Source organism: Hetaerina americana, unplaced genomic scaffold, assembly GCF_022747635.1.
Source record: "Hetaerina americana unplaced genomic scaffold, ioHetAmer1.1.p SCAF_10, whole genome shotgun sequence".
NCBI classification, from domain to species: domain Eukaryota; kingdom Metazoa; phylum Arthropoda; class Insecta; order Odonata; family Calopterygidae; genus Hetaerina; species Hetaerina americana.
Window position 1 is genome coordinate 53,910,447 of NW_027286070.1, and position 27,550 is coordinate 53,937,996.

The window sequence follows — 27,550 nt, forward strand, 5'->3', positions numbered from 1 at the left end:
CCTCCTGATTTGCATGCGGCATAATTAATCTTTTTCACTTCCGTTTTGGAACACTCGCGAATATTTTGCGCGTTACGCGATTTTTCCAATGATAAATTGACCATGAATTATGCATCTTTGATTATTATTATTTTATTCGTACATAAATGTTCAGTGAAAATCACATATGTTGAACGTAGCATGCACTTTTGTGCATGACTTTCAAACATCAAGGGAACAATGGATAATTTGGCTTTTTAATTTGATTTCGAAATATTTTTACCTGAAGGATCACTCGACCTTCGAATTTTTGCCTAATTTGAAATTCAATGTCGATTCAGTCATTCAATTAATTAACAATTCATTTAGATCGTATCAGTGCAACGAATGGCGGAATTCAAAATAAAAGACGTGGTTGAGATATTTCGAAGCGGAAGACACTGACAATTGCAGTGTGGCCCGTAGAAGAGATATTTTCCAAGAATATTTCAACTTGATGAAAATACACAAATTTCTCGAAAATTTTAATCTAATTATTATATAAATGGTTAAAACGAATGATTATGATAATGAATCATGGGGCAGACATGGATCATAAATCAATTTTTTAATGATCCCATTATTCAAAATACTTTTCGATTTTCTAACTAATTGTAAAAGTGCGTAATTTCGTGATACATTCAATTATTCAATGATATTACCTTGATTTCCTGATATGTATGCATATATTTTTCCAAGAAGAATACGCATGTTTTAAATTGACCACACTGATCATGATGACATGAAAAACACATCAAGATTTTTTATGAAACTTTCATTAAGTTTCATTAGTTTAGCATGATTCGAAATCCTTAATAACTCTAAATATTACCCTGTCCATGATACTCCGCAAGCCACCGTGAGAACGTGTGGCGGGGGATGGTAGCTCACTGTCCATGCTTGCAAAATTATAATCATTACACCTCTAATCAAATACCAGTATTCGAACAAAATTAGTCGCACGAAGAAGGTACTTACTCGCAAGAATATTCAATTACCGGATATATTTAAATCATTCGTGAACAATGATGTAAACATGGGTCAATTTAAAAATCATGGAGGGCATCGGCAAAACATATACACTAAAAATACTTACTATCCCCTTCGCATCTGCGGCCATAACTATTTTGATCTTTTAATGATTGATGTCACAAAAGAACCTAGTTATAATAATACCAGATTTGGAATTTGAACATCTCAACTGGAAGCTAAGATTTTGATTCCGATATTTAAGACGATGAAAAATCGAACGAGTAGTAACCACCGATTAAATTAATGTAAGTTAGAGCACTTTATGCATTAACTGGACACAGCCTGTCACTTGCATAATAATTAAATAAGAGTACATAAATAAGAAAGGATAAATACTTCTTTACCTTATGGTAACGATTATATTTTCATCGTGCTCTCAGTGATAATTTTGAAACTTCACGGCGCTATGAACATAAAAAGTTGAAGAATTATGACAAATATTGGTCCACATTGGAGACTGGGAGCCTTGAAGATTATCGTAAACTTATACTACATGGCAATAAAATGCCAATCTAAACCTTCCTCCTCCTCTTGACCATCAGACAAACATTAAGAAAGGGGAAGGGTGGCAAGTATGTGTGGATAATTGTGACGATCCTGTAAAACGAAATCTCCTTTATTCCTGGGTCAAATACATAAGGAGTGAAGACGTATACGTTTATCGAACAATTTCAGTCTTGCGCTCCACGATCGAGTAGTATTCATGGCAATGAATCACAACCAACGGCATTCGGGCCCCCCCAAAATTAGTTACTCACGTCCTACTGTAAGCACTGTGCAATCAGTAAGAGTACAACACTTACCATTTTCTTTTAGAACGAAAATGTAAGATCTTACCTCTGAATAAATTATGTGAGCAATTTACCGAGATTGAGACTTTTCCCCATTCATTTCCGCCATTCCTCCCTGTCCTGAAAGGGCATTTAGAGATTAACATCCAGATGGGGTACTATTTGAATAATTAAAATTTGTAGTGAAGAATTAGATTATACCTACATGAGGGGAAAGGACAATATGGAAAACGATAGGAATCAGCTACACATCCACCCTCAGACCTGCGCGCATACAGAATTTCCGGGAGCATAATAGGATGGATTGCCCCGCGACTTAGACCAACGAACAAATGAGTATTTCGTGAATGGAGGGATGTAAGACGGGAGAGCTCAAAGGACATGGGGGAGTTGGTATGAGAAAGGGAAGAAGAAATGGCTGCAGTCTATTTAATGACTGAAATCTGAAATTAAGACTGAGATAATAGACTACCTTTGCTATGCTCAAGTGGAAGATTAATATGTGACCAAATTTGGAATGGGCTGAATCAGAAAAAGAGTCGATTAACGCAAACAATTTTCAAATAGTTTATTTCAAATGGAATACCGACCCACTTGGTGTGGCGCAATCACATTTACTACCGAGGAGTACAAAGTACTCTGCAAAACGTTTACTGATGTACTTTTAGTGGTTATTGCCATAGGCAACCGCCAGATATAGTCATAATCACCATAGGGATGGGTGCGTAAGTACGTTGACTACAGGGAGTACAATTTTGACTATTAGGAGTGCAGGAAGGGTTCATGGAAGCCCAGTGCTGGCTTTGGCCTACTCCAAACGAAAGGAACCAGAGGATTTAACTTTTATCCAATCTAAATCCTCCACTTTTTACTTACTATTTGAATATAAACACCACTTGAAATGCTTTAGACACGGCACCCAAGAAGGGGTCGGAATACTGCTGAGAAAGTCTCCCAACAGCGCTGTTAGGATCCTGGATTTAAGAAGGAGAGCCCAGCACACTAGCCATTACACCAATCTAACCCTACACCTTTACTCGCTTAATTTAGATCGAGATGTACTTTTATTACATGGCTCGTATACTATACTTTAATAGCTCGTCAACCGGGTTGTCTCCGAAATGTAGTGAATTATCTCATTTGTATTAGGAGAGTTGAAGATGATACATGAAATGAAGGCAATTGCCCACTTACTAAATTAACTGGGCAGTAAAAACTGAGCTCCAACACTTATCCTATCCTTCCACCACTTCTTAGTCTAATAGAACTGAATTAATTCCACAACTGTACTTCGGGGACCCAATACGGCAATGGAATTTTAAATCTTGGCCTTACAGATTATATCTGGGCTAAGGTTATGAAAGCGCAAACGAAAGAGAATACACATTTAATTAGAAATTGAATGCATTTTTTTAAATTTGATTTCAAATACAAATCAATGTTATTTGGAAGAAATCAAGGTGTCAAATTCCGTTTTAACCCACTTATGTTAGAATCGGACTACGCTGCTAGAGCTAAATAACACCAAAAATAAAATACTTTTACGGAGAGAAGATGGTTTTCATCTTTTGCTGCATAGATATTTCACCTCCAATACGGCAAGAAACCCGAAGTTTGAATTTACAGCGCAACGTGTCATCTCAAATCCTCGGGTGGAAAGCTGAGGGATTACTTATTTTTTGTTTTATTTAGTACCCTGCAAGCCACCACTAGGGTGTATGGTAGGGGTTGATTGCACACTCATAACCCAAAACGCATTCTCCTCCTAACGCGGTCGGACAATCATTCACAATTTTATTATGATTCCTTATAGTTCGTGGGAAAAATCGTGGTTCACTGCATCTATTTGATAATTACCGACCGCTACGAAATTTGCCCGCTGTGATTTCAAATATCATTCCATCACAAAAAAATACGACGATCAGCCGAAAGCGCAAGAATGACTTACCTCCATAAAAAATAGCAACAAAAATCCCTCCACGAGCCAAATTCAATTTAAAATTTTCATGCTATGTTACGTAAAAAGTAACCATTATACTTCCTAACTTTTGTTACATTGTAACAATTTTCTAGCAAATCGTTTCTTATCCTGCGTGCATAAATATTTTATACTTGAATACCGTAGTGTAAGAAACCTTTAAAAAAGTAATTTCAATTAATGTAATAATTTAAATTCTTCATTAGCAACGGACTTCTAAGTAACATTTAATTTCGATGTTCCGTGCTTGCAGGGTGCCCACCCTCTTTGCAGGGTACCACACTATCGTAGATTTATAATAATATTGAACATGTGCTTTCATTCCTTTTAATTCAAAGACGAAGGGGGAACTGGGGCACATTCCCACGAGGCCCGGGACGGGACGGCACCGGGCTATTTGTCAATCGGTCTCGTATCCCCAGGACATTCCCGGCAGCCCCTCTCTTCGATTTCGTATTCCGATCACGCGCTAATCCACGGCAATGAATGGATCATCTGCGGCTCCATTATCGAATCTGCCTTCAAAGAGGGTCGGAGTCATTCGGTCCCATTCGCCCTGGCCCGGTGGCATCACATCCACCACGTCGATTGCGTCGGACGCCTTGCTCTTCAATTGACCCGAAGCTACCGGACGGCCAACCGATGCGAATGCCTTTCTCCTTCGAATGAGCAAGTTGGGTTTTGGTGCAACGCGGTCATTGCGTCAAATATCATTCAATTTCAACGTCACATGCAAGCAGCGGGGAGTAATCGTCTACCTGTTTCTAGCACTATGGTCTGATTTTCGATTGACTGCGATATCCATGGAATGAGATTTCAATGGATTCATATTCAATAAAGCCAGTCGGAGGTGGATTATGCCTAAGGTGAAAATCCGTCGAAACCGAAAATGTCGGAATCTCAAATGAGGATTGTTGCATTTTTTTCCAGCGCGCCCCTCTGTAAGATGGAAACTTCGAGGCCGCGGACAGAGAGCATCCCGAGAGACTTTCCTGGCGTAACTAAGTGACATTTGGGTTTGTTTAAGATGGAAAGAAAATTTCAGACCAAAAATATTTAGGTAGTCTTGTATGGGGATTGGAGTTTGCCACAGACGACGGTCGTAGATTGGTATTTAGTATTTTTTGTGCCCGGCAAGCCACGGCTAGGGTGTGAGGCTCGGAGTGAATACACACCAGACAAACCCCAACCCTTATTTATTTTCTCCCTATCGTAAAATCATTATTAAGTAAATTCTCCTCTTTGAGGTCGTTATGAATTTTCAAGAAAACGTATTTGATTCCAATAAAGCTAGATCTATTTTTAGTTTTCATTTTGAACGTTCGTTGATATGAACTGTCTGTAACGGAAAACCTCTTCATCCCGTAAATTCCACGCAGTACCCTGCGATTTCGCCTTAGGCAGTTTCACTGTTAAGGTTCGGCAGTATGCAATAGGAGAGAAGAATGAGAGAGATAATATGCTGATAGAGTTCTGTAGGGAAAATAAGTCAATAGTTACAAGTACTATGTTTTCAATTCCAAAGAAAAGAATGTACACCTGGAAAGCACCGGGTGAAATGTATAAAAAGCATATAGATGAAATATTGATAGAAAATATATACAGAAACGGAGTGAAGAGGTTTTGTGGGTTCATTACATTGCATACAACTGGCGAGTTCTGACCTCCCTTCCTACGGCCATCGGTTCTTTCCGCTTACTGGAAAACCAAAGTGACGCATTTTAGTCCCCTGTCTCGAATAAAAGATATTCCCTTAGTAAAATTCCAAGAAACTACGGGGCATGCTGCTACCGTAAATTTTAACGGAATCATCAGCTAATATGCATTTCAATGCAACAATTTTTGAGTGAAAAAAATTCACCTTGGCCGTGATTCAAAACCGGATTCCTCGATATCCACCCGAGTGCTGAAGCCAGTTAGGCTGGGGTAAAAGGTATGCGGAGTCCCAAAAGGGATACTTTGAAGGGGACTTAGGCTTCATTGTTCTACTTACGCTATTTTTCTCAAAATATTGCATGGATGGATACCTTCTGAGCAGACCTCGTCCTTTCACAAAGAGCAGTGTCTACGTAAGGTTTGTTGTTCCAGTGGAGAAAGGGGTGTGCGAATGGAGAGGGCACAAGATATCTAACTCGCGTCATGGGAATGAAGAAAATTTATATGAATTTTACCGCGTGCACTGAGAGTGTCTCGGTTCCCAAACTGTTTCAAACGAGTTTTACATTGCAAATTAATAGAGCAGGGCTCTTTCGCAGTGTAGGCGAAAGTCTGGAGGTCGTCGAGTGAAATGGTTTGCTTGAAGGAGTGGCCATCGCCAATTAGCATGGAGCCCATACTCGAAATAAAATCATTGCACACGCAACAGGTGAGAGCCGTTTTTAGGATCGGAAGACTGCACACGACTTTAAAAGTCGAGCCGCCTCGAGATTAAATCGTCAAACGTCACTGCATAAGTAAACATTGTATTTTTTTCACGTTGAACTTTAATTTAGAGCGAAAAAATTCAAATCTTACTTATTCAAGATTATAAATTTTCACACAAGAGAGTCTGAAACCATTGAATTCCGTCGGATGTCCCTTAAGGTGGTTTCTCCCAGTCCTGTGGCACGTTGATTTTTCCAGGAAGACACGTGGTGGATTTCTTTGGCATTTATACCGACCGAACCCGTTTATTTCCGTACCCGTTAGGCCTCTTTGCTCTTCGAAAGAGACGACGGAATATAAGGAGATAATCTAGTTAACATTTCTCAAGGCACATTTTCGTTTTATGCTATATGCATGCATGATTGCTTTCATCGTTTATGCCGCACCTAAGCCGATAAAAAGACTTGCGCAAAAGTCCCTCTCAACACAATACCGGTTTACACTCTTTTATTGCCCTGTTTGATATTTCCACCACTCCCACCCCCATTTCCCATTAATATAATGAAATATTTGCACACTGGCTGGTTGAGGTCACTGATAACTCAATTATCATCACTTTGCAGTTTGTCACGTACAGACATGTTTTCGGCGAATTAGCTTATTCATTCGAATGGAATTCCGTTGGCAGGGGTTTTGTAAAAACGCAAATGAGCCATCTTGCACGCATACATCATCTAGAAACCTTTATGAGGAAGTCCATCTTCCACTCCAACACGAATGAAGGCCGATAGTAATCCGGACATTCAACAATGTCCAACTAAATTTGAAAAAATACAGTGCTGCTAGTTTTCCTCCTAAATTTGTATCGTATTATGCAGATATCCCCTGAGGATATGTAGGCTTGCTCAAACACGCATTTTAGTCCATAAGCAGTCAATAGTTGAAGCAACCAAAACTATTTCGATGACTTCAAATTCAACATAGAATTTGAAGCCTTTGAATTCCTTCCTAACTTAAGTTTTATCTGTAGGAGCCAAATGCAAGCTTTTCGTTTGAAAGAAAGTACTGCGAGGCTAATGGAAATTTAACAACGTAATAACACGTCAAGGGTGAACATAAATTAATGACCAAAATATAAAAAAATGTCTCCGAACTCCTGAAATAAAATCGTACATGACTACATTTAATCACACCCTGGGGAGCAAGGGGGTGGGGGAGGCGCGGAAAAGCGTGACTTGCGGGCAATTAAAGAAAAAAACCCCTTAACCTTCGAATCAAAAGCTCGGCGTGTCGAAACAGACTGAAATTTCCTTTTACCTGGTTGCAAACTTTAAATTTATTTACAATACCTTGGGGGAGCACTCCGGATTGAACAGCTTATCGTTTGAGTGAGTACGCAGAGGCCAATCAATCAAAATCGTTTTCCACGTTATCTACTTCTCTTAAACGTTTGACTACTTCACTATCGACCGCTGACGCACGGCAGCGAAAGTGAAGACACGTGTAGGAATACATTAGACAACTGGCTAGGAAAGCTTTTAACTCGCGGGATACGAAGGCTGTGTGAAATGTTTCCAACCTCAGTATAAATGGCCGATCTCTTCAACAAAATTTGTGGAACGTACTTGGCATTCGTTGGAAGGTACGCATCAAAAATGTCAGCCATTTTGGTCGATAAGTTATTTTTTGACAATCGCTCGAGAGAGTTGTTGTGAGGGTTTTTCGTGAAAATTAACAAAACTTGCGTATCGAGCCGTCATTACATATTTGTGTTTGATAGCCACTACGCTTACGAAAATCAAAGACGAGTTAGATACTGTGCTACTAAGCGGTTTCTGCGTTAACCGCAGGGGTTTGTCTCCTAAATGCACCCAGCAGGCTTTGAGAAAGAGAAAAATATAACTTATGAAATCAAAAAGAGTTGAAAATTATCAATGAAAAATGTAAATTTGAGTAAAGAATGGAAGCCCAACTTTAAACAGCTTAAATTTTGTCGATGAAAAAAATCAATCCTTCAGTAATTAATTAATTTTTAATTAATTAATGGAAATAATTAACCGATTTGTGGGCAAACTTTTAAAATCCTGCTGCATCGATGGTATACGAGTGCGAATATCTAAAGAATGCGGCGTGGTAACAAGGGAATGAATAGAATGACGCGGTAGGAGAAACGCCAAAAAAATTAGATAAGAAACTCAGACCAACAATCTGATAATTATAATTATTCTGCATTAAATTACAAACCCTAGCACTCTTCTCAGGATTCACTTGGCAAGTTATCACGCAGACAGAATTCTACAAGTTATTTCACAATGCTGTACATTAAACTCGTTTGTTCTCAATTCTCATTGCTGCATGTTGTTGAATATCAAAATATAATTTTCATTTATTTCTCAACGCTTACATTTTCTTTCGCTTTCATTTTATGTGTATCTCTTACGATTCGATTTTAAATACCGTCATTTACATACTTATAACGTCTTAGTTTGATTCTGAAGCTGAAAGCGGCACCTCGGTGGGATGCAAGAACATTTTTCCGGTTTTATAAAAATGCTTCCAGTATTTGCAATTTAGTAATGCCGCGAAACTCCAAGATCATTTATGATCCAAGAATAAAAACTTCGGCGTGGGTGAAAACAGAATAGAAAGTTGCAGCATGGAAAATGCGAAATTAAAACTCCATAAAGTCACTTAAATAGTTGCATATTAAAACCATGAAGATAGTAATCAACCCGAAGGTCGGTTAGGTAGGTGATAGTGGAGTTCACTCAGTACTAAACCCGACGGCTTGTGAAGTTCACGCATCAGGGTCGGGGGAGCATTTTCTTTCCCCGTGTCGGTTATGGTTTCCCAGGAATATCTGGTACCCGAAAAATCACCACATAGCTTGTATGGAGCTGAGGGTGCCCAGAGAGGATTGCCCAAAAATTGAAGCCGGACCCTACGGTCAGAAGTCCAACGCTCTACCCCTGGACTACCGCGACCCACAGCTGCATATTACTCATACCGAATAATAGTAAGAAACCGAAGCCACTTTAGAAATTTTAAAAACATTGCATTTACAAGTCGGAACCCAATTAAACATTGTAAAGGCATCAGGTATATTTGTAGGTGCATGTGTATGTTAGTTGTTAGTTTGAGTGTTTGCATGTGTGTGGGGTGTAAGTGTTCTTGCATGAATGTATGCCATGTTTTTTTTTGTGGACTGTATAAATTTGTTTCGTGAAGGATTCTCGGGTCTTCCACCGGGTCAAGGGTTCCATATTGGCCGACGTTTCGATGCCCGACTCGTGCATCGTCTTCAGGGTTGATCAACCCTGAAGACGATGCACGAGTCGGGCATCGAAACGTCGGCCAATATGGAACCCTTGACCCGGTGGAAGACCCGAGAATCCTTCACGAATCAAATACGCCGGGAAAGCACCAGATCTTACTGTATAAATTTGTGGCTTTTGCATGCGGTTCGGTTCTTGCCTAATTAAAGGTGGTGTCCTAACACCCCCCGCCATACGCCCTTGCGGCGGCTCGCGGGGTATTAAGTAGGTATACATGTTGATGAAACAAAAATGAATGAATATTAAAACTTATCTTGCGAGATATTCCATTGTTTCCGAGATCATTCACTTATTTTAGAAGCAACGACTAGATGTAAGTCGAGAGTTTTGATTTGATATTTCAAGTGAAGGACTTGCACACGACTCTTAGGAATATCGGAAAATATACGATTAGGCATTAAAGCACCGAAATGAGTCCGCACTCTCTTACTTAAACATCAAACTCTAAAAATAATAACTGTGCTTACTTCCTAAGGTCATATCTGCAACAAATGTTCTAATCTTCACAAAATGATAGTGGGCCCTTTTCCAAAATATTATCCGGTAAAAATTTTTATATGTGATACCCTGAAAATAAATACCCTTTAAATAGACAGTTAAGTCGTTTGGATGAGTAATTAATCAATAGGGTTCCTGTAACTATGGCAGGCCGATATTGGATCTTTCCGAGTTACGTTGACAGAGGAAGAGGTGATTATTACGGATGGAAAAGTGGATTTATAGATTTGTTAATAATTGTGATTCCTCAACCATATTTCGCAAAAAGTCGTGGCTGTAAAAAGCAAGAGGAAAAGATGGGCACTCCTGGATAATACGTGTATAAACCTGTTCTTAAGTCTTCAGGTGCCAGTAACATCTTTAACTCATCAACCTTGCTTGAACTAAAGTCGTATACCAGTCATCTCCGAGTACGTAGGCAAATTGCAACATTCTAATGCGGTATTGAACGGTATCTAACCGTCGGATTTTTGTTCTCGAAAATAAGTACACATATATCCTCAAGCTATAACACTTATACAATAGCCACTGATCTTATCAACAATTTCTTTCTAATAATGATAAGAGACGTAATGTGGATCCTCTTTCAATTGACTACACAAAACCCATCGTCGGCCATCAGTTGTCCCATCACAAATTACTCAAGACACCAAAATGAACCAAGCACACGTGGAAATGAAGGACATGAATTCATTACCGAAAGGTGGTCCGTCTGAAAAACTCAGTAAATTCTATCGCTCAATGGGCTTAAGATATGCCAACTGTCTTTTATCAGAGGCATCGCCCTTGAAACGGCAGCACCATAAACAGAAACCAGGTGTAACGAACGATAAGCGATAATAAGATAGCTCAACTTATCAACTGGCACTTTAAATAACTTACTCCTTTCTCGGAAACCTATTCAATTTGAGACTATCAGCGCATACCTATGCCGAAATTCGAATAAAAAATTGATATAACACAAAACACCGTTGCGAAATTCACCAAAGTAGAAATTATCATATCATATGGAGGACGACAGAGAGTATATTATCTCAGAATAAACTATTCCGCAATTTTTTTACCTGAACCTACGGGAATACCAAGCTAAACTTAAGTCCATACCTTTTTAATAAAACCATTCTTCGAGTAAAGAGGTGCGTACAATGAAAAATGCGACAATTGAAATCATTTATCCTAGACCCGGGTTCGAATTCCGATCAAGGCGAATTATTTTTTTTACGCTTTGGAATTGTAGCATTTCAATGCACATTACCGTATTACTCTGTTGAAGTTAATGCCGGGGCATCTCCCACAGTTCCGTGAAGGTGCGTACATGTCTAAGCTCTCCTAAGTTTCTAGTGGCAAACTGCTCGTAAAAGAAATATGAAATAACCATTATCTCCCTGTAGAAGTACACATTTTTAAACAACGACGCAATGAATCCACGGACTCCGAGAACAATACTTCAGTAGGGTCCCTTCGCCCATTGGGGAATTGCCAATGGTGTCCATGGCTAAGGCATTTTGGGTTCGTTGTCTCATGGCATTCGGCCTTGTTTGAACTATCGCACCCACGAACGCATACTTTACGCACATATGTACATAACAATATCACCGCATATTTCCCATTCACTTGATGATGAATTTCTAATTATTTTAAACCATGCAAGTGAAGAAAACAGATGATCATACGCTGGTCTTTTACACTAAACGATGCCAATAATGCACTGAAAACGCTTCTCACTCTAGCGTCAGGTATTATGAACACATGCAGTGCAGTCATCTATGCCCCCTATTTATGAAGATTGCCTGCGTATTTTAAGCTCAATCACATTTTCCATCTACTCTCAGTATTAGGAACACATTTGGTGACTTAATAACTTGAACAGAAATGGCATATTAAAGAAACCGGGGGAATCGCTCAGAGAGTACCATTGGCCGATTTCGCCGACCAGTGTGGTCACATTTGCGAGGATTTCATAGCGCAAAAATCACACAGAGCTTCGAAACCGGACCCCTCGAGTTTGCATGAGTAACTTAACTGGAGTAAGAAGATCCGAGTTTGAATGCTGGTCTGAGCAAATGATTCTTACATTGCAAAATTTTCGCATGTATTAACTGCGGGTTGACTACCGTGATTTTATCCTTGCACTTGGGCCACCGAGGGTAAGTCTATGAGACGCCAAGCACTACTGAGCCATGCCTTTTAATGAGTAGAGTACCATTCGAAAAAGGATTCATGGACCTACTACCGGGGCTCCAAATTGCATTCACATTATCATGTATTCCGCGTATGAGGCGGAGAAAATTATCAACGCGCGCGATAAAGAGTTCATTCAATAAGCGCTTCGGATCTCTGATAAATAAGTTTATCTTTCGTTCTGTAACACACTTCAATACACGCACCTGTGCAAACTATCGACTTACCCCCCCCGACACGGGTCGCTGTTGGGGATTGCTGAGGGAGGAGGCAAACAAACTGCCACACTTTCTCGAAGATATTAGAGGGGAAATAGATATAATGGAGAATATTTAAAAGCCCGACAAGAAGAGGCTTATGTAAGTGCCAGCGTTTTACAGAAACGACACACTACGTTACCACCAACAGATTCAATTCTCCACACGAGAGTCTAACCCATTGCCGGCTGAAAGAAATTCACATTCCCTTTGCTGACGTCACAGTGGGGAAAACAAAGACAGAGAAATTGACGAGAAGCATTTGAAATGGTACAACTTTAGGCGAAAATCGCGAATGCGCTGCCGTGCAATCTTACTGGAGGAATAAGCAAGAAAAAAAGTCGAAAGTCACACTCGATTATTTCATTTAAGGGATCGGGATGTTGCGGTGCCTAACGTACTGGCTTGCCACCCAGAGGGTCCGGGTTCGAGTGCCGGCGACGACATATTTTTCAGTGGTGTCCCGATCACTACCTGAGGAGCTTTGTAGAGGGCACTTAGAGTGAGAGTATGCCGTCCGTCGGATGAGACGTTAAGCTGCGGACCCCTTGGCGGCTTTCGTTAAGAGCAGGCTAAATCCGACGCCGGGTTTTTCTCCGCCCTTCATCTTTTCCTATCCATCCCTAACGGCGCAAATGACCTGAGCTGTCGGTCGCCTTCCGTAAAAACTACTACCATTTCATCAAACAGTCGATTCCTCAGAGAACCTGGATTAGTGCTCGAATACGCGTACACTTGCGACTTCCAGACAATTTCTTCCGACCAGCCTTCTACTACCGATTAACCCTTCAGTTGCACTACACGTCATTTGCGGTATCTGATTCTCTCTCTAAAATCAAGGCGACATCCAGAGTTGGCGATCGAAAGCGTAGACACCTGAACCAAAGCCAGAAAGAGCCTGGAATATATATTTACGTATGCAATTGAGTGCACCGAGTCGATCCTCCGTTACTGTGCAAGGACTCAGATGCAAAAATACACATTAGTCGCTCTATATCGTCATGAATAATCACGAATCATCCATGGGGATAATCAGCCCATTATATCACTGGAGTCCCCCCGGGACTCCAGTGATATAACAGGCTGAAATGTGCCTGTAAAACATAATACGGTAAACATGGTACTAATTCATCACACTCCCATAAGAGTCCGTTTAAGCAACAGTATAGCCAATATTATCTCATTCGAATTGTAAAACATACATGATTATCACATTCACCATTAACTGAACAGTTCACACCATTCCCTTAACGTTTTCGGAGAAGTGGAACTATCGGATAAAATAGCGTCACCCGAGATTTCTCTCGAAAAATAAAGGTTAGTGAAACTGGGAGACTTGGATGGTATCTATAAAAATTAGGGTAACTTAATGTAAGTATTAAAGGAGTTTTTTTGACGAAATTACTGCGAATAAGATGTGAGCTAAGGATTTAAAAAAATATTACAATTCGATGGACCGGCAGATTTACAACCGGTCATTCTCACGAGTCATGGAAGCGGACTCACCGACAGAGGGATTCGATGAACAGGGTGATGTTAGTCTTCTTGAGTTTGGGAGCCCACATGTGCCCGGCGGAGCCCCGCACCTTCCCGCACTCGCCGTCGAAGAATCCCGTCTCCTCCATGCCGTCGAACTTCCACAGCCGGCCGATGTTCCTTATGTCCTTTTCCCCGGTGTCCATCGTGAACGTTGTCTCCTGGCTCGTCCCGTTGAACTGTGGAGCAACGAGAAGAGACAAAAATTAATATGCGCGCCAACGAAAAGCGTCAAAACCCCTTCGCTGCGACCGCTGGGTCAAATAATGGGGTAGCAGCCGTGGTCAGGGGCCGCCTATATGAATAGGAACAACCAGTTTCGGACGGATCGGGTCCAAGAATTTGAAGCGGGGTTTGGGACTGGGTTACGCCGGATGATTCGTGAGGAAGTCGGCGACAACGCGGAGAGGTCCACTAAAGATTTTTATGCCCTCCATAATACTAGAACGATCGCGTATATAATCTTTCGATCTTGCATGTGATCTGTTTTTGAAGAAATGTTATCACAAATGGGAAATTCAAACAAAATCGGAACAAGAGTTTAACTTTTCTTTTTTACTGCCTAAAAAAATGATACACTTGAACGGGATGGTGCGGTGATTAGCTTACTGACTATATCAACATCTATACGATTGCCCGCTAGCCGCCGCAAGGGCGTATGGCGGTACATGCATTAGAATATTTATTAGCTTATATATTCGTGCAAATCAATGTGGATGCTTGTGTTCGATTTTGCTGTGATTGCTTATCGTGCGACGGAAGAACGAGTGCGTTAACATGTTGGTTACGATGTCTTATTCTATCGTATTTCTGTGGTCAAACATAATAATGCAGTTTGGTCCCATAATGCTCCAGGCGGTGTCGCAATAAAACTCATACGTTCGATACCTTCTAAAATCTTCTTGTTTGTTCTGTTCGTGAATCAAGGGGCTCCCTATATAATTCCTCCCAAGATACAAATCACGCTGTCTTCTTCCCACTCCGAGGACCAGGGATCGAATCTCGGCGGTGGCAGGGTTTATCATTGGTATCCCGACCCCTCTTTGGGTGTCACGTGGAGAGCATTTCAAGTGGAATACGCCGTCTGGCACATGGGAAATTGTGTGCGACCTCTTGGTCCCTTGTCCCTTGGTAAATTAACCAAAAATGCTATTTTTGATGCTGTCAAGAGGGGCAGGAAACTCGTGAAAACTAAATAAGATTAAATCGATGAAATGCAACCGTTTTCTGGAATTTTTCAACTTTACCTTCGTCATGAATGTAACAACAAGTTCAAAATTTCATCATTAAATCAGCAATTCCATATTGAAATTCAAGATTTCGAATTCTGAGGAAAATAGACACTTCTCAGATAAAGATTAGAAAAGAAGAAATTTGAAAAGAAAATTTTGAAGAAAGGAATTTTGTTTATCTTTTCTTTTTATAATCACAGATAAAAATAGAAGATAAACGAAATTCAGATAAACACAATTAAAATAAATTACGGGGATGAAAACAAACTCAATTTAAAAAATTGCATACTTTTTTCGGAGGGCCCACACAGCGTTACAGGGATGACAATTTTGCCATTGAAAACTTTTTCCATACTTCCCTGAGAAATGAAAAGAACACGCAAACAATAATACAAAAATCTTCTTCATAAACGTCTCCCAACAAAGGTGAGTAGTATCTTACCACCTGCTGCACAAACTATGGAGGCTTGAGGTGTACCGTGTGAATTTAAATGAATAAAGTGGGAAGCAAGTTCATCTTCTATAACTGTAAGGACAGACAGGAATAAAGCATGTACAGAGACTACAATGTAAAATACATGCTGCATTAGTCAAACTCTTGGTATTTCTACAAGCATAATGGTTGGAAACTTTAAAGCAAGCCGCACGGAGAGGAAATACAATAATTAAGTTTTCAGCAAAAACGGAAAAAAGGAAGTTATTGGAAGATATTCAAGCATGGTAGGAAAAGAGATGACAGAGAAGGAATAACGCTGGGTATGATGGAGCAAGCGGGGAAGAGGAAGGCAAGGCTACAGGGAGTTATGTGGCGTAGATATACTACAGAAGTTACGATGCTGTATATGATTATTCACAACTGCCCAAACCCTGTCATTATTCGATATACAAACTAACAGTAATACAATTCTACTTTATATGAAAGTAAAGATAAAGAAATATTACTCGATTTCTCGAGTTCGGTAACCTGCCGTACTACTCTTCAAAAAATCTATTATGGAAAATTATTCTGTTTCTCGGAGCCCTTGGAAAATATACAATAAAATGTACTGAACACTTTGGCTAATCTTGAGGACAAACATCCTTCAGAATATTACACGTTTACATTACATTATAATTTCCGTTTTCATTGCTTTTCGGTGCGCCCTCAAATCGCCAATCTCACCCATTCAGTTAATTCATCAATCAATCAAGGCAATTGAATGGACAATTTATTACCGCGCTCTACCTTCCACCTCTCTCCTCTGCAGTCGCCTCCGCACTTACCCTGGTGAAATCCACCCTGAGATTATCGTAATTTCGAAAGGGGAGCGCAAAGTTTTAATTTTACAACACACGTTGCACCCGCTTGTGTAAAAAGCGTTAACCTAAGTTCAGGTGCCCTTTTCAGTTGGAAATTGTTTTAAATAAAAATGTCCCTTTAACGAAAATTATCACAAGACGATGCCCAGAACAAATCTTAAGTTCAAGTTTCAGAATTAAAATCCAGATATTACCAAATAATTCGATGAATAAAATAATTCCGGCCGTTGGTCGTAATCCTAATAAATTTACACAGTAATTAAGGAACCGGAAGGGTGTGATTTGAAATCCTTCATTAACGCAAAGCATTTCGGTACTCATTTTACGGTACTCTTATCAATAAATTTATGGAGAAAGTACAAGCTTTAAGAATTACCCCAATTAAAAAACACTATATCCCTAACGCAGGTGAAATAGGAATCGAGCTGGTACATTTTTGTTGCGGCATTTGACAAAGCATTGGTCCTTACTCCAAAATGAGGATGATGCCTGGGCCTGGCATCTAAACACCTGCCATTAAGCCCGTCGCCTGAAGAAAGGTTATCCCGAGAGGGCTTCATTAGCAACAAACGCTTTGTTTACACACGCGCGTAAAACAGTTCCACTGGGATGATAAGCTGCGCAAAATACGCGCTCGTCTGAACACGGAATACGAGGTTGCCTCATTCGATGAGGGACGAGGATTACAAGGACGAAACTTTCCATCCAAAGAACTTCTTGCGCTGGTATCCTGTAGCCTTGATAAATATCCTCCCGCATTATTAAGTGACAGCGAAGAACGAAGCCACTGAAAACTGCCTGATTTTTACCAGTCCGGCATCGGGGGCCTTGAATAATTTAAAATTTAATTTTGACAACGAGTCAGGTATACCATAAACTTCCTCGATGAATAGATAATTTATAAATACCATTGGAGGAAGAAACGTATTGATACCCTTTTAAAGATAACTACTAGAGATCGGGTGAGCTAGAGAAGTAAAATACACGCAGAGGTAGAGAACATACCTCTACGAGGTGCGTTCAGTCTTAATATACCCTAAGTTTTCCCTCGGGATTGGGAGTAGATGGGATAAGGTGATTCATCTTAAAAATGTGGGCATTCTTCATTATTACAACAGAGAGGTCGCTGCACCGAATAGCACACAGCGGTCATAAAAGAGCCTGTGGAGTGAGAAACGTTTTCATTACTTAAAATGGCGTGTAATGATCCCTTTCAATCAATCACTAGCTTGGTTTGAACACCCATCGAAAATCAACTTTGGTTGAGTGAGACATGGGTTTATATAGTTTAGGATGTAAAAGATGTGCGTCCATGGGTGCGATAGTTCAAAGAAGGCCGAACGTCGTGTGACCCATGAAGCCTCGGCCACGAATACCATCAGCTATTTCTCAGTGGGCAAAAGGACCTTAACAGATGTCTTCTCGGCGGCCATGTAGTCATGGCGTCGACATTACGACAAATGTGTGTCTACATAAATATTATGTAGAGAAGCAAAGGATATTAAACTTAACGGAATGAGTAGTTTTTCATTAGAAAATTATGAAATCTTAGAACTTGAACTAACCCCACATGCAGGGAGAAAGATTTTCGGAAGCGAATGACCGCGCGATAAAAACATAGGGACTACCCACAACGATAAGCGTCCAGGCAGGGACGAAATATGCGACGGCTACACCAGGACGATTGGTGGGAAAATGCTGCAAAGCCCGATTAGTGTGGACACGAGAATGGAGAACCATTAAAGGCAGTCAAATAATTAACGCGTAAGAGAGAAGAATCGCGAGCTGCTGTTATCGACATTCGGAATTGATGCAAATGACGAGAGAATTGCTGGACCACATTTAGAACACGCGGTGAGAATTTCGGACACACCGCAGATTGCGCCAAATAGATAATGTGATTCGTAGTTCCAATGGGAATCGATTCATTTGTTCAAACACCGTCATGAGAAGGAATTAATGGCCACGGGGTGATTAGGCTAGACTAGAGATTCCGAGACAAATCCACTGAATAAGATATGTTTTGATAACGAAGAAATAACAGAATTCCTACTGATCTTGGGGACCATATGCCGTACACATATTAGCCCACTTGAATAAAATAAAATAATTCCTTTTCAGCACTGATAAAGCAACAGATTCATCTCTTACTCGTAAATTCTGAATCGAAGAAAATAAGGTTAAAACTTGAGCATCTGCGGCATAAACACTTGTTCACACATTGTTCGATTTTACTCATTTTTATCGATAGTATACCACTAAAGGTAGGTTTTGGATAACACAGACTGGTCATCGCTACATTTCTAAGCCACGCTTAACACAACGTGGCCGTTTACACACTACGATAAACCCTTCTTCAATTCCGTATGATTTTTATCACCACACATTCAGTCCTAAATGCCTTTCCTTTTCCTGCCTCGCTTGCTTTTTTTGAGTTTCTCCCCTCCATTACACTCGTCAATATTCCATCGCCAATTTAAATATTATGTATCCACTTTTTCTGCCTCCTAGGATGTCCTTCGACATTCCTCACTCATCCCCCCCATGCTTAGTACTCCGTTTTCCTTTCCGTCAATTGAATAATTTCTATCCTTTCCACACGCATACATTGGCACCCTCCCATTTACGCCTATCGTCTTGCTTCAATGGCCAAATTTTCGCGCCGCAAAAAAATCACGCTCCATATTGGAGTTTTCACGAATAAAAAACAGATACAATACTCGATAAAATCAATTAATTGCTTCAACACATTATCATCATTTAAGGATACCGCGGTACCTTCACTCAAACAGTAAACAGCTAGCAGGATACGATATACATTCAGGAGGGAAAATTTACTATCCACGAGTTTCGTCACAGTTGCAAATGTGATTCTTTCGCATAGAGGAACGTTTAGAATGAGTGATGCCTTTAACTAGGAACTTTATCGATAAAATTATCCGAAATCCACTCTACCACAACCCCCACTTCGACAGGCATGCCTAACCGTGTTGCCAAGTGACCAGTTGACACCTTTCTAACCCCCTCCCCCGTTCATGGTCATCGAGCTGACCGAAATGCCCTTTATGGATATATCCTCCAAAACACCAAATATTGACTTAGGGAGCCTTGCACAATAAATAATCCCCTGACAGACTTGTCACACCTGGGCTCCACAAGAGAGATCCACCGTGAGGATATTTTGGTCCTTCGATATCGAATTTAAACATTAATTATCTAAGGAATTATTATGGTCCCAAATTAGATTAATAGATCCAAACACCGGAATAAAATAAAACCGACACCGTCACAAACAAGTTAATAGCACTCGTTCTTCCCCAGCACAATACACAATCATTATAACATCAAAACCAAGCACCGGATTAATTTCCATTTGAAACACAAAGCTCTTTAGTGATTTAGTCTAAAACACCCATAACCCCATTGGGTACATTGGCATGTAAGGGTGCTGGTCTGTTGTTTTATTGAGCAAATATATATTCATATATACATGTATTCAACTCATGTTTGTGAAAGAATGACTGATGGCGTAACACTCCCTGCCACACGCCCTTGCGAAGGCTAGCGGACTCTTGTGTAGGTGTAGATGTATTTAACGGACTGGGCATCGTCATGCGAACGGCACACGCGGTGGAAGGCCAGGGGAGGCGTCTTCCACAGTCACCACGCGGCCGGATACCACCCCGAGACTAGAAGGCGCGCCAAGAGGACACCGCCCGTATCTCGTCTTCCCGGCGTGAAAGCGAGGACGCGCGCTGAATGTGGCCGTCCCTTATCTACCAACACCCCCCCCCCCAAACGCGCGCGTCGCAGACGCGTTTGAGAACGACCTCCGACTTGAAAGTTGGCGAAACAGCGATTCGCATGCGTCGGGCTGAAAAAAAGGAGGCCCGACAAGGTGTCTGCGGGTTGTGTTACAAAAGGTGAGGTGCGCAGACTCCCGACAGTTGCTGTGCGATCCGAATGCGATGCTTAAAAGATTTATTTTAACGAGATATGGCCATTATTACCATCGATAGTAACCTACCTACGAAGGTAGGTTTGGACGGTTCCTAACAACTGTTTATTTCTACGTATCGCGTAAATTTCCTCTTTTTTGCAAAGACTTATTTCCTCCTCCAGTTCTTCGAGCCTTCAATCAGCAATCAGCCCGTCTAAAAAGCCTCCCATCCTCTCTCATACCATACCCCGTCTGCTTAGCCAACATTGTCCTTCCAATCGCGGCCTCCGAAATCTCACTCCCTCTAAATTTTTCCTCCACCCACTTTTCAAAGCCTCTTCGGAATTCACCCTAGCAGCTTCCCCTCTCTTCTCCCGCCATATTTAAAACTTCGTATTTCATCTTGCTCTAACGCCAACATTTCTTCTCAATTCTTCTCTATTCTCGCATGTTAACATAGCTTCCAATCTAAGATCATCCTCTGGTCTCAAGGCCTCGATTTCAGATCCATAAAGCGGTACGCCCCAGATCAAAAGCTCTTCAGTTAAATATTATTCCTTCTCGTCTTGACTTAATAGAATGGAAAAGTTTTTATGCGAACATGTACACTCTTATAATAAGGTTTTCATTTTCGTTAATCACACACCCCTTCCTAAACATGTTCACCATTCATTTTGAGTACACCAGTCATTCGAACTTGGAATTGAAAAACCACCGTCCCAGTCGCCATCTAGGTGTGTCCGATATTTTCGACCAAATCGTTCGAATCTGACTAGTTATCACCACAGTTAGAATCTGACAAGTTGGCACACAGTTTCTATTTACTCTTTTTTTAAGTTTCTCGTAAACTATTGGTTCATTTATGTATTCATAATTTAAATAGCCACTGAAAATTTACAGGTCGAATATTGTTCGAACTGGTTTCAATAATGCCACTGCAGAAAAAAAACAAAGACAATTCTATTCCACTGGAGAGAATTGTCCGTGTTTCAAGTTAAATCGATCTGTCATTCGATAAAAATCTATTAGTAATTCTTGGCTGCACGGCGCCCTTGAGATCAGTGGCCGAATACTAAACCCACTATGCTTTTCCGTTATCAATAAAAATGGATATTACTCGCCACTATTGTCAAGATTCAATGATTTCTTTTCGATAAAAATTTCAAAGAACAAACATTGAACAAAATTACCCCTCTCCCAAAGTCCTCCTAACGATTCAAGATTTCCAATTAGATAGTCACTCCTTGAAGAGATAACAGGAAAAAAAACTATTCGATTGCAAATGGAAAAAACAAACATAATCCAATATTTAAAAACGAAGTTATCCTTGCTTCACTTGTTTTCCCAGCGATTTTATTACGGACACCTCAGTTGAAATCGACCGTCACGAAAAAACACACAACTTTCCCGAAGCCTTGACCATCTCGCGTTTTATTTGCTTTTTTCCCTTGGTTTCCTCACCATACACCCGCTCGCTCTTTTCACCCTCGGTAGCATGAGCCCGTTGATAAAATAAAATAAAATATTTGCACGTGAATGATGACGACTTTGTTTTGCCATTAGCTTGAAACCTTTACGATGGAGCCGCTCGACAAAACGCACAATAATTTCGTCGTCCTACGCAATTCCATCGGAGGCAGCCTTATACAGAGGTCAATGGATGAGATGAAGGAGCATGCGAGTAGCACGTGATTTTTGGCGCGACACGGTGTGCGAGATGTAGCTCTTAAAGACGTGTGGTAATCCAAGTGACGCCTGATATATTCGAATTCCATCGAATAATTGTCTCCTACAAGTGAAACAAAAAATTGAGTCCATACTTTGCATCAGCTCATTAACATACACATGACCTTCACAACGTTCCCTTCCGAAGTAAAAAAGGTAAAAAAAGGATGGTTAATATTAGGTTGTGTTTCAAGTAAATACCCTACTATGTTTTATGCTACATATTTGCATACTTCATCCGCCTCAGTTAAGGCCATACATTGCTTTATACACGCTCCTTTGTTCCCGAGACTCATATTACTTGCCCCGAGAGTGCCTAAGCCCTTCTGAGGACATGATACTTGGACTATAAGAGAAACAGAGAAAAGAAGATTGGAATCTAAGGAAATGTGATGCTAAAGAAGAAAGATGGAAATAAAATGGACAGAGGGAATAAAATATGAAGAAGTACTTCGAAGATAAGGAAAGGGAGAAGCTTACGGGGGACACTTATAAGAGGAGGGAAACTAAATGGACATTCTGAGCTATATTTGTAAAACGTTGCTATGATAAACTTGGTAGTGCATCCAAAATATTAGAGAAGATGGGCGAGGATTCGCCCAGCGAGCCAAGGTTAAATTGCAGATTAAAATCTCTAGCATAAATTGGAAGGATGACTCTTCGTCAGTGATGTTGAAAATGCATTGTTGCCCCATCGTACTGCGGCAGGAGAGATTAAGTGTAGAACAGATAGATTTAAGATGTCATTTTTCCACGAAGGATAAGGGATCAGAATAACATTGTCCGACCGCGATAGGGGTCATAGTCGGCTCAAAATTAGTCTGGTGTGTATTCGCGCCCTGTCACACACCCTAGGATTTTCTTGCAGGGTACTAAAATATCTAATATGATCTGCGATCATGCGCAGACTTAACCGATAGTCTGAATTCAGCACTTGACGTACACGTAGCACGTTGTCGTATTTCTTGCCGTCGACGGCCGTCCAGTGTAGGGTTCATCCTCCACAATGTCTTGGCCATCTTCGAAGAACTTGTGCCACTTAAAAACTACTCTAACGCCCTGGTTTCCGCTGTTCAATCGTTCACTGCATTTTGCGTTTTCATTGAGTCACTCGACAGGGGTTCACTAAAACACGATCTAGCCTTAAAGAACGCTCGCAGACGATTAGCGCTTGAAACGTGTTGAAGGTCACCCCCCAACCACCACTACCCAGCCTACGTGGTGCGAGCATGCTGCGGCCCACAGTCACGTCAGGAAAAGTTAATCCCGATCCTTTTATTAAAAATATTGTGATTAGAACTCGGATGTATTTGCAAGGAAACTTCCTACAGTTCGTTTTTTTTTCAGCGTATTAAGGCCGGCATAGGTATACTCATACAACGTTCGTCTCCCATACACAATTTGATAATTGTCACTCATCTTTTCGGTTCGTTCATAGTAAATTTTAACGAAACCTTGCCGCTTTTCTTTTTAACCACGAAGTTAATCACTATACCCTACGTTCCCGAGTTATGAGGAAAGGGTAAGAGGATGGGATGAATAGGGGCTCACCCCAACTCTTCCCATCCCCTTACCCTTTCCCCTCCTAATTGCTGCACGCTCGTAACTTTCCTTCCAGACGTCCCCCCTCAATTATTCGAGATGGACTAGACACACCTGCGCAATAGGCCACTGAGTGTCAGCCAGCCGAGCCCGAACGGAGCAAAGAAATTATGGTGGACCTATAAAATCGTCCATGTGTAACGACTGATTCTCTCTCCCCATCCCTCCGGATAAACAGCCGATAAGGGGTTCCGAGTACCGTTTACCGCCGTAAATAAAAAAATGAAACATGAAAATTTAACTCTTGATTTCCATTTGGGGTAAGTTGGGCGGACGAACTGCGCCCCCGGCGTGGTCCACGTGTGTGCGCGAGTGAAGTGGACGGAAGTGGGGAAGCATATGGAAGGGCGGAGGCGGTGGTCCCGAAAGACCCACTGCCGAAAAGGAGTGGAGGGAGAGTGAGTGGGGTTTAGTAGTTTATCTCACCTCAAAGAACCATCCAAATCTTTCGGGAACCGGTTCGTCGGAGGGGAAGGTGTCCGCCAAGTCGAAGAGGGGATCTTCGTAGCCCTCGAACATGAGCTCCCCAGCGGTGTGCGTCGACGTAATAGTTGACAACCTCCCAATGGCGATGGAGAGCCCCTTCCTCGAGAGGAAATTCCAGTCCTGCGACTTGTGGGCGGCCATCTTGTTTGTTTTGGTAGCGGGTGAAAGAGGAGGGAACAAGAGAATCATGATTAATTTCACCGGTCGAGGAAGGAGGGAGCATAGAACATAATTACTCTCAGGCCTACGAGTGGGCATACGACTCGTAATGAATACCAAACTATTATTCAGCATTATTTTGGGGTCCCGACTGAGGTTTCGAGGTCTTAGCGCCATTGTCAAGGGAAACAAAATACAAACACAACCTCGAAGACAGCCATCAAATATTGAATGTGGAGGGGGACAGGTTTGGAGCGAAGTGGTTTTGGAAGGTAGATGTGGAGGTCGGGGAATTAATAGAGTGGGACAATTATTGGTTTTCATTAAACTATGAAAGCGTTACACAAAGTTACACCTGGGGAAGACACTACAATTAGGCTCGAACAGTACAAAATTACTTAATACTTCCACACTCGTGATACTCCTCGACCGGTTTCAACGCTATTGTGTCATTATCAAGAGGGCTTTCTATTTTTAATCTTTATGATTTAGGCTATCTCGTACAATATTTTTATATTTCATTTATCATTTTTATTACTAGGCCCCCAGGTGAATGTAGCCTAAGCTTTGAAACCGGTGGTTGATAAGTATCATTAAAAAAAGGTGGAAAATTATTTAACTATTTCATTTCCTACAAGGAAAAGAAAATTACATTATGACGACGGGAGTTCACAATGAAATATTGATGTAAGATGGTAAAACTTTACAACGACCGTGCAACACCTTTTGGTATCAATGACCTACGCCGTGACCATAGAGAAAAAAAATTACTGCATATGCACAGTGTCTACGGTATTTATAACAAACGTGAAATATGGGTGAAACAATTTCAATTTTCTAGAAAATAGTTCAGTGATTTCAATACACTTTTCAACAGTGGTGTTAATCCTTCAATATTGACATACAAGATAGCGAAGAAAAGAAACTAATTTCATCACACTGATGTCTCTTTTCCATTTCCGGCGGAGATGCCTAGCGAGTAGAGCGCTCAACTAATGAGGGACCTTGTTTAAATCCTTGATTCAAAACTCAGCACGACGCAAGCGACGTGATTTTCTAGTTCCAACATTCTCGTGGGAAAGCCAACGCTTGACGTTGGATTGGTACAGGGTCCGGGACAAACCCTATCCTCGGGCTTCAAAACCTAACTTCAGGTTGGTTCTCTAGTGGTGAATAAATAGTGGCATGCTCGTATTTCTTTTGCTCTCTTAAGCCAGGCGATGTAAGGAGTACGATACCAACATCGATGCTGTCAAAGCTGAATGAAAAAATAGCGTACCTTAAATTGACACATGCCAAGGATAAGTGTAGAAATAAAAGTGTACACCGGAAGTAACTGATTTGTTTAATTATTACAAAAAAAGGAGATGAAGATTAGATGAATGTTGATAAAAGTAGTATTTTTTGTAATTTCTTAGATAGGCAAAATTATATCGGGTTTCGTAATATTTCACGATTTAAATCTCAAATTGAGGTCAAGTATGAGTTTACGTGGGTCATTGAATAAATCCTTTGAAATTTCAAGGGACGGCTGTCGTAATACCGGAAAATGCTTGGTTTTAGTAAGGCCTCATCTCTCGCAAGACTGCTATTAACGTTTCAGCTACATCTATGGCGTCGTTTCAATTCCATAATCGATTGAAGCAACAAAATTTTATTTAATTGGAAAAATGATAAAAATGAGTTTCATGTGGTGATTAAACACGTCTATTTAAAAGGCTAAACGCCGAAAGAGATCACAGCTGAGTTGGATGAAGTTTGTAAGCATATCTGTTCATATGTTTGCTACTGTTTACAATTGGGTAAATGAGTTTAAACGAGGCCATGAATCCACAACTGATGAACACTGTTCGGGACGTCCAGTGGAAGTGACTTCCTCCGAAACGATTTAAAAAATCCAAAATATAGTTATGAGAACTCGACGAATCGAAGTTCGCGAAATAGTTGAGGCCACAAGCAGATCAAAAAGTACAGTGTTTTCAATCATGCACGAAAAATTGGGAGTTAAAACAATCTCGGCAAGAGGGGAGCCGCGTTTGATCTCAGCGGAGGATCTGTGACGAGATTCTGCGCCAATATATAGCCGTAGGTGGATATGGATACACTATTACACTCCAGAGATATAGGAAAAATCCAAACATTGGGTTTTTAAGGGCGATTCGGCTCCGAAAAAGGCGGAGACGGTGAAATCGACTGACAAGGTGACGGTCATGTTTTTTTGGGTTACAGCTCCATCGACCACATGCTTCCAAAAAGGGCAAAATATAATTAGAGAGTATTATGCGTCGTTAATTTACCACTTGAGTGATTAAATCAAGAAATGTCGTCCTCAATTGGCAAATAAAAAAATTCTCTTACGTGAACACAATTTACGGGTGCACACCTGCGTAGTTTTAATGGCAACCATTATGGAAAAGTTGAAATTATCATGACATGCACCTTATTCACCAGATAAGACCCCAGTTCCTTTTTATTACTTACCAACTTGAAAAAATGGCTCTTCGGTAACGATACACGTCGAACGAGATCATCGCCAACACAGATGCCTATTTTTGAGAACTTCCAAAACCCTAATTATTGGACGGCCTAAACTAGTCGGAGAAACGCTGGGAAAAACGTATTGAGTTAAAGGGAGACCATAGCAAAAAATAAAAAAAACTACCTAAAATAATTTGATTTTCCATTTTTTCCAAAGGACCTATTAAATGACCCAGGCCTAATACCCCGGATTAGTTCTTGTATGCACATAGAAACGGAAAAAATGTGTTTCCCCGTGGATTTCTAATTGAATTTATTACATAATCTAGAATTCACTGGTTGCGCGTAAAGAGAACCAAAAATAAATTTTCCTCTGAGATAATACAGAATTTAATTGCATAAAGAACACCTCTCGCTACTTTTCTCCACCACCTGCGAAGCGCAACCCTTAAAATCGAAAAACTACATTATAAATTAAGTAAAAAACGTGGAGATGCCGGGGATCGAACCCGGGACCTTTCACATGCAAAGCGAACGCTCTACCACTGAGCTACATCCCCACATATTTACGCTGGAGCAAAGACAGGGATTTGAAACCTATTTAAAAGGTGAAAGCGATGTCGAGTTACGACACAGTTG

The 27,550-nt window shown here is 40.8% G+C and overlaps 1 protein-coding gene and 1 non-coding gene across 2 annotated transcripts in view; both read right to left on the reverse strand.

Annotated features, from left to right (window-relative positions):
* Window positions 1–27,550, reverse strand: part of LOC139700127 (protein croquemort-like) — a 101,001-nt gene that overhangs the window by 40,969 nt on the left and 32,482 nt on the right. The window contains exons 4-5 of the mRNA XM_071598658.1: window positions 24,215–24,415; window positions 13,961–14,169 (exon numbers count right to left, since the gene is read on the reverse strand). Coding sequence (XP_071454759.1) covers window positions 13,961–14,169; window positions 24,215–24,415 — 410 coding nt within the window. The remainder of the gene's footprint in view (window positions 1–13,960; window positions 14,170–24,214; window positions 24,416–27,550) is intronic.
* On the reverse strand, window positions 27,400–27,471 carry TRNAA-UGC (transfer RNA alanine (anticodon UGC)). Its single transcript has one exon. It is a non-coding gene; the product is annotated as a tRNA-Ala (tRNA).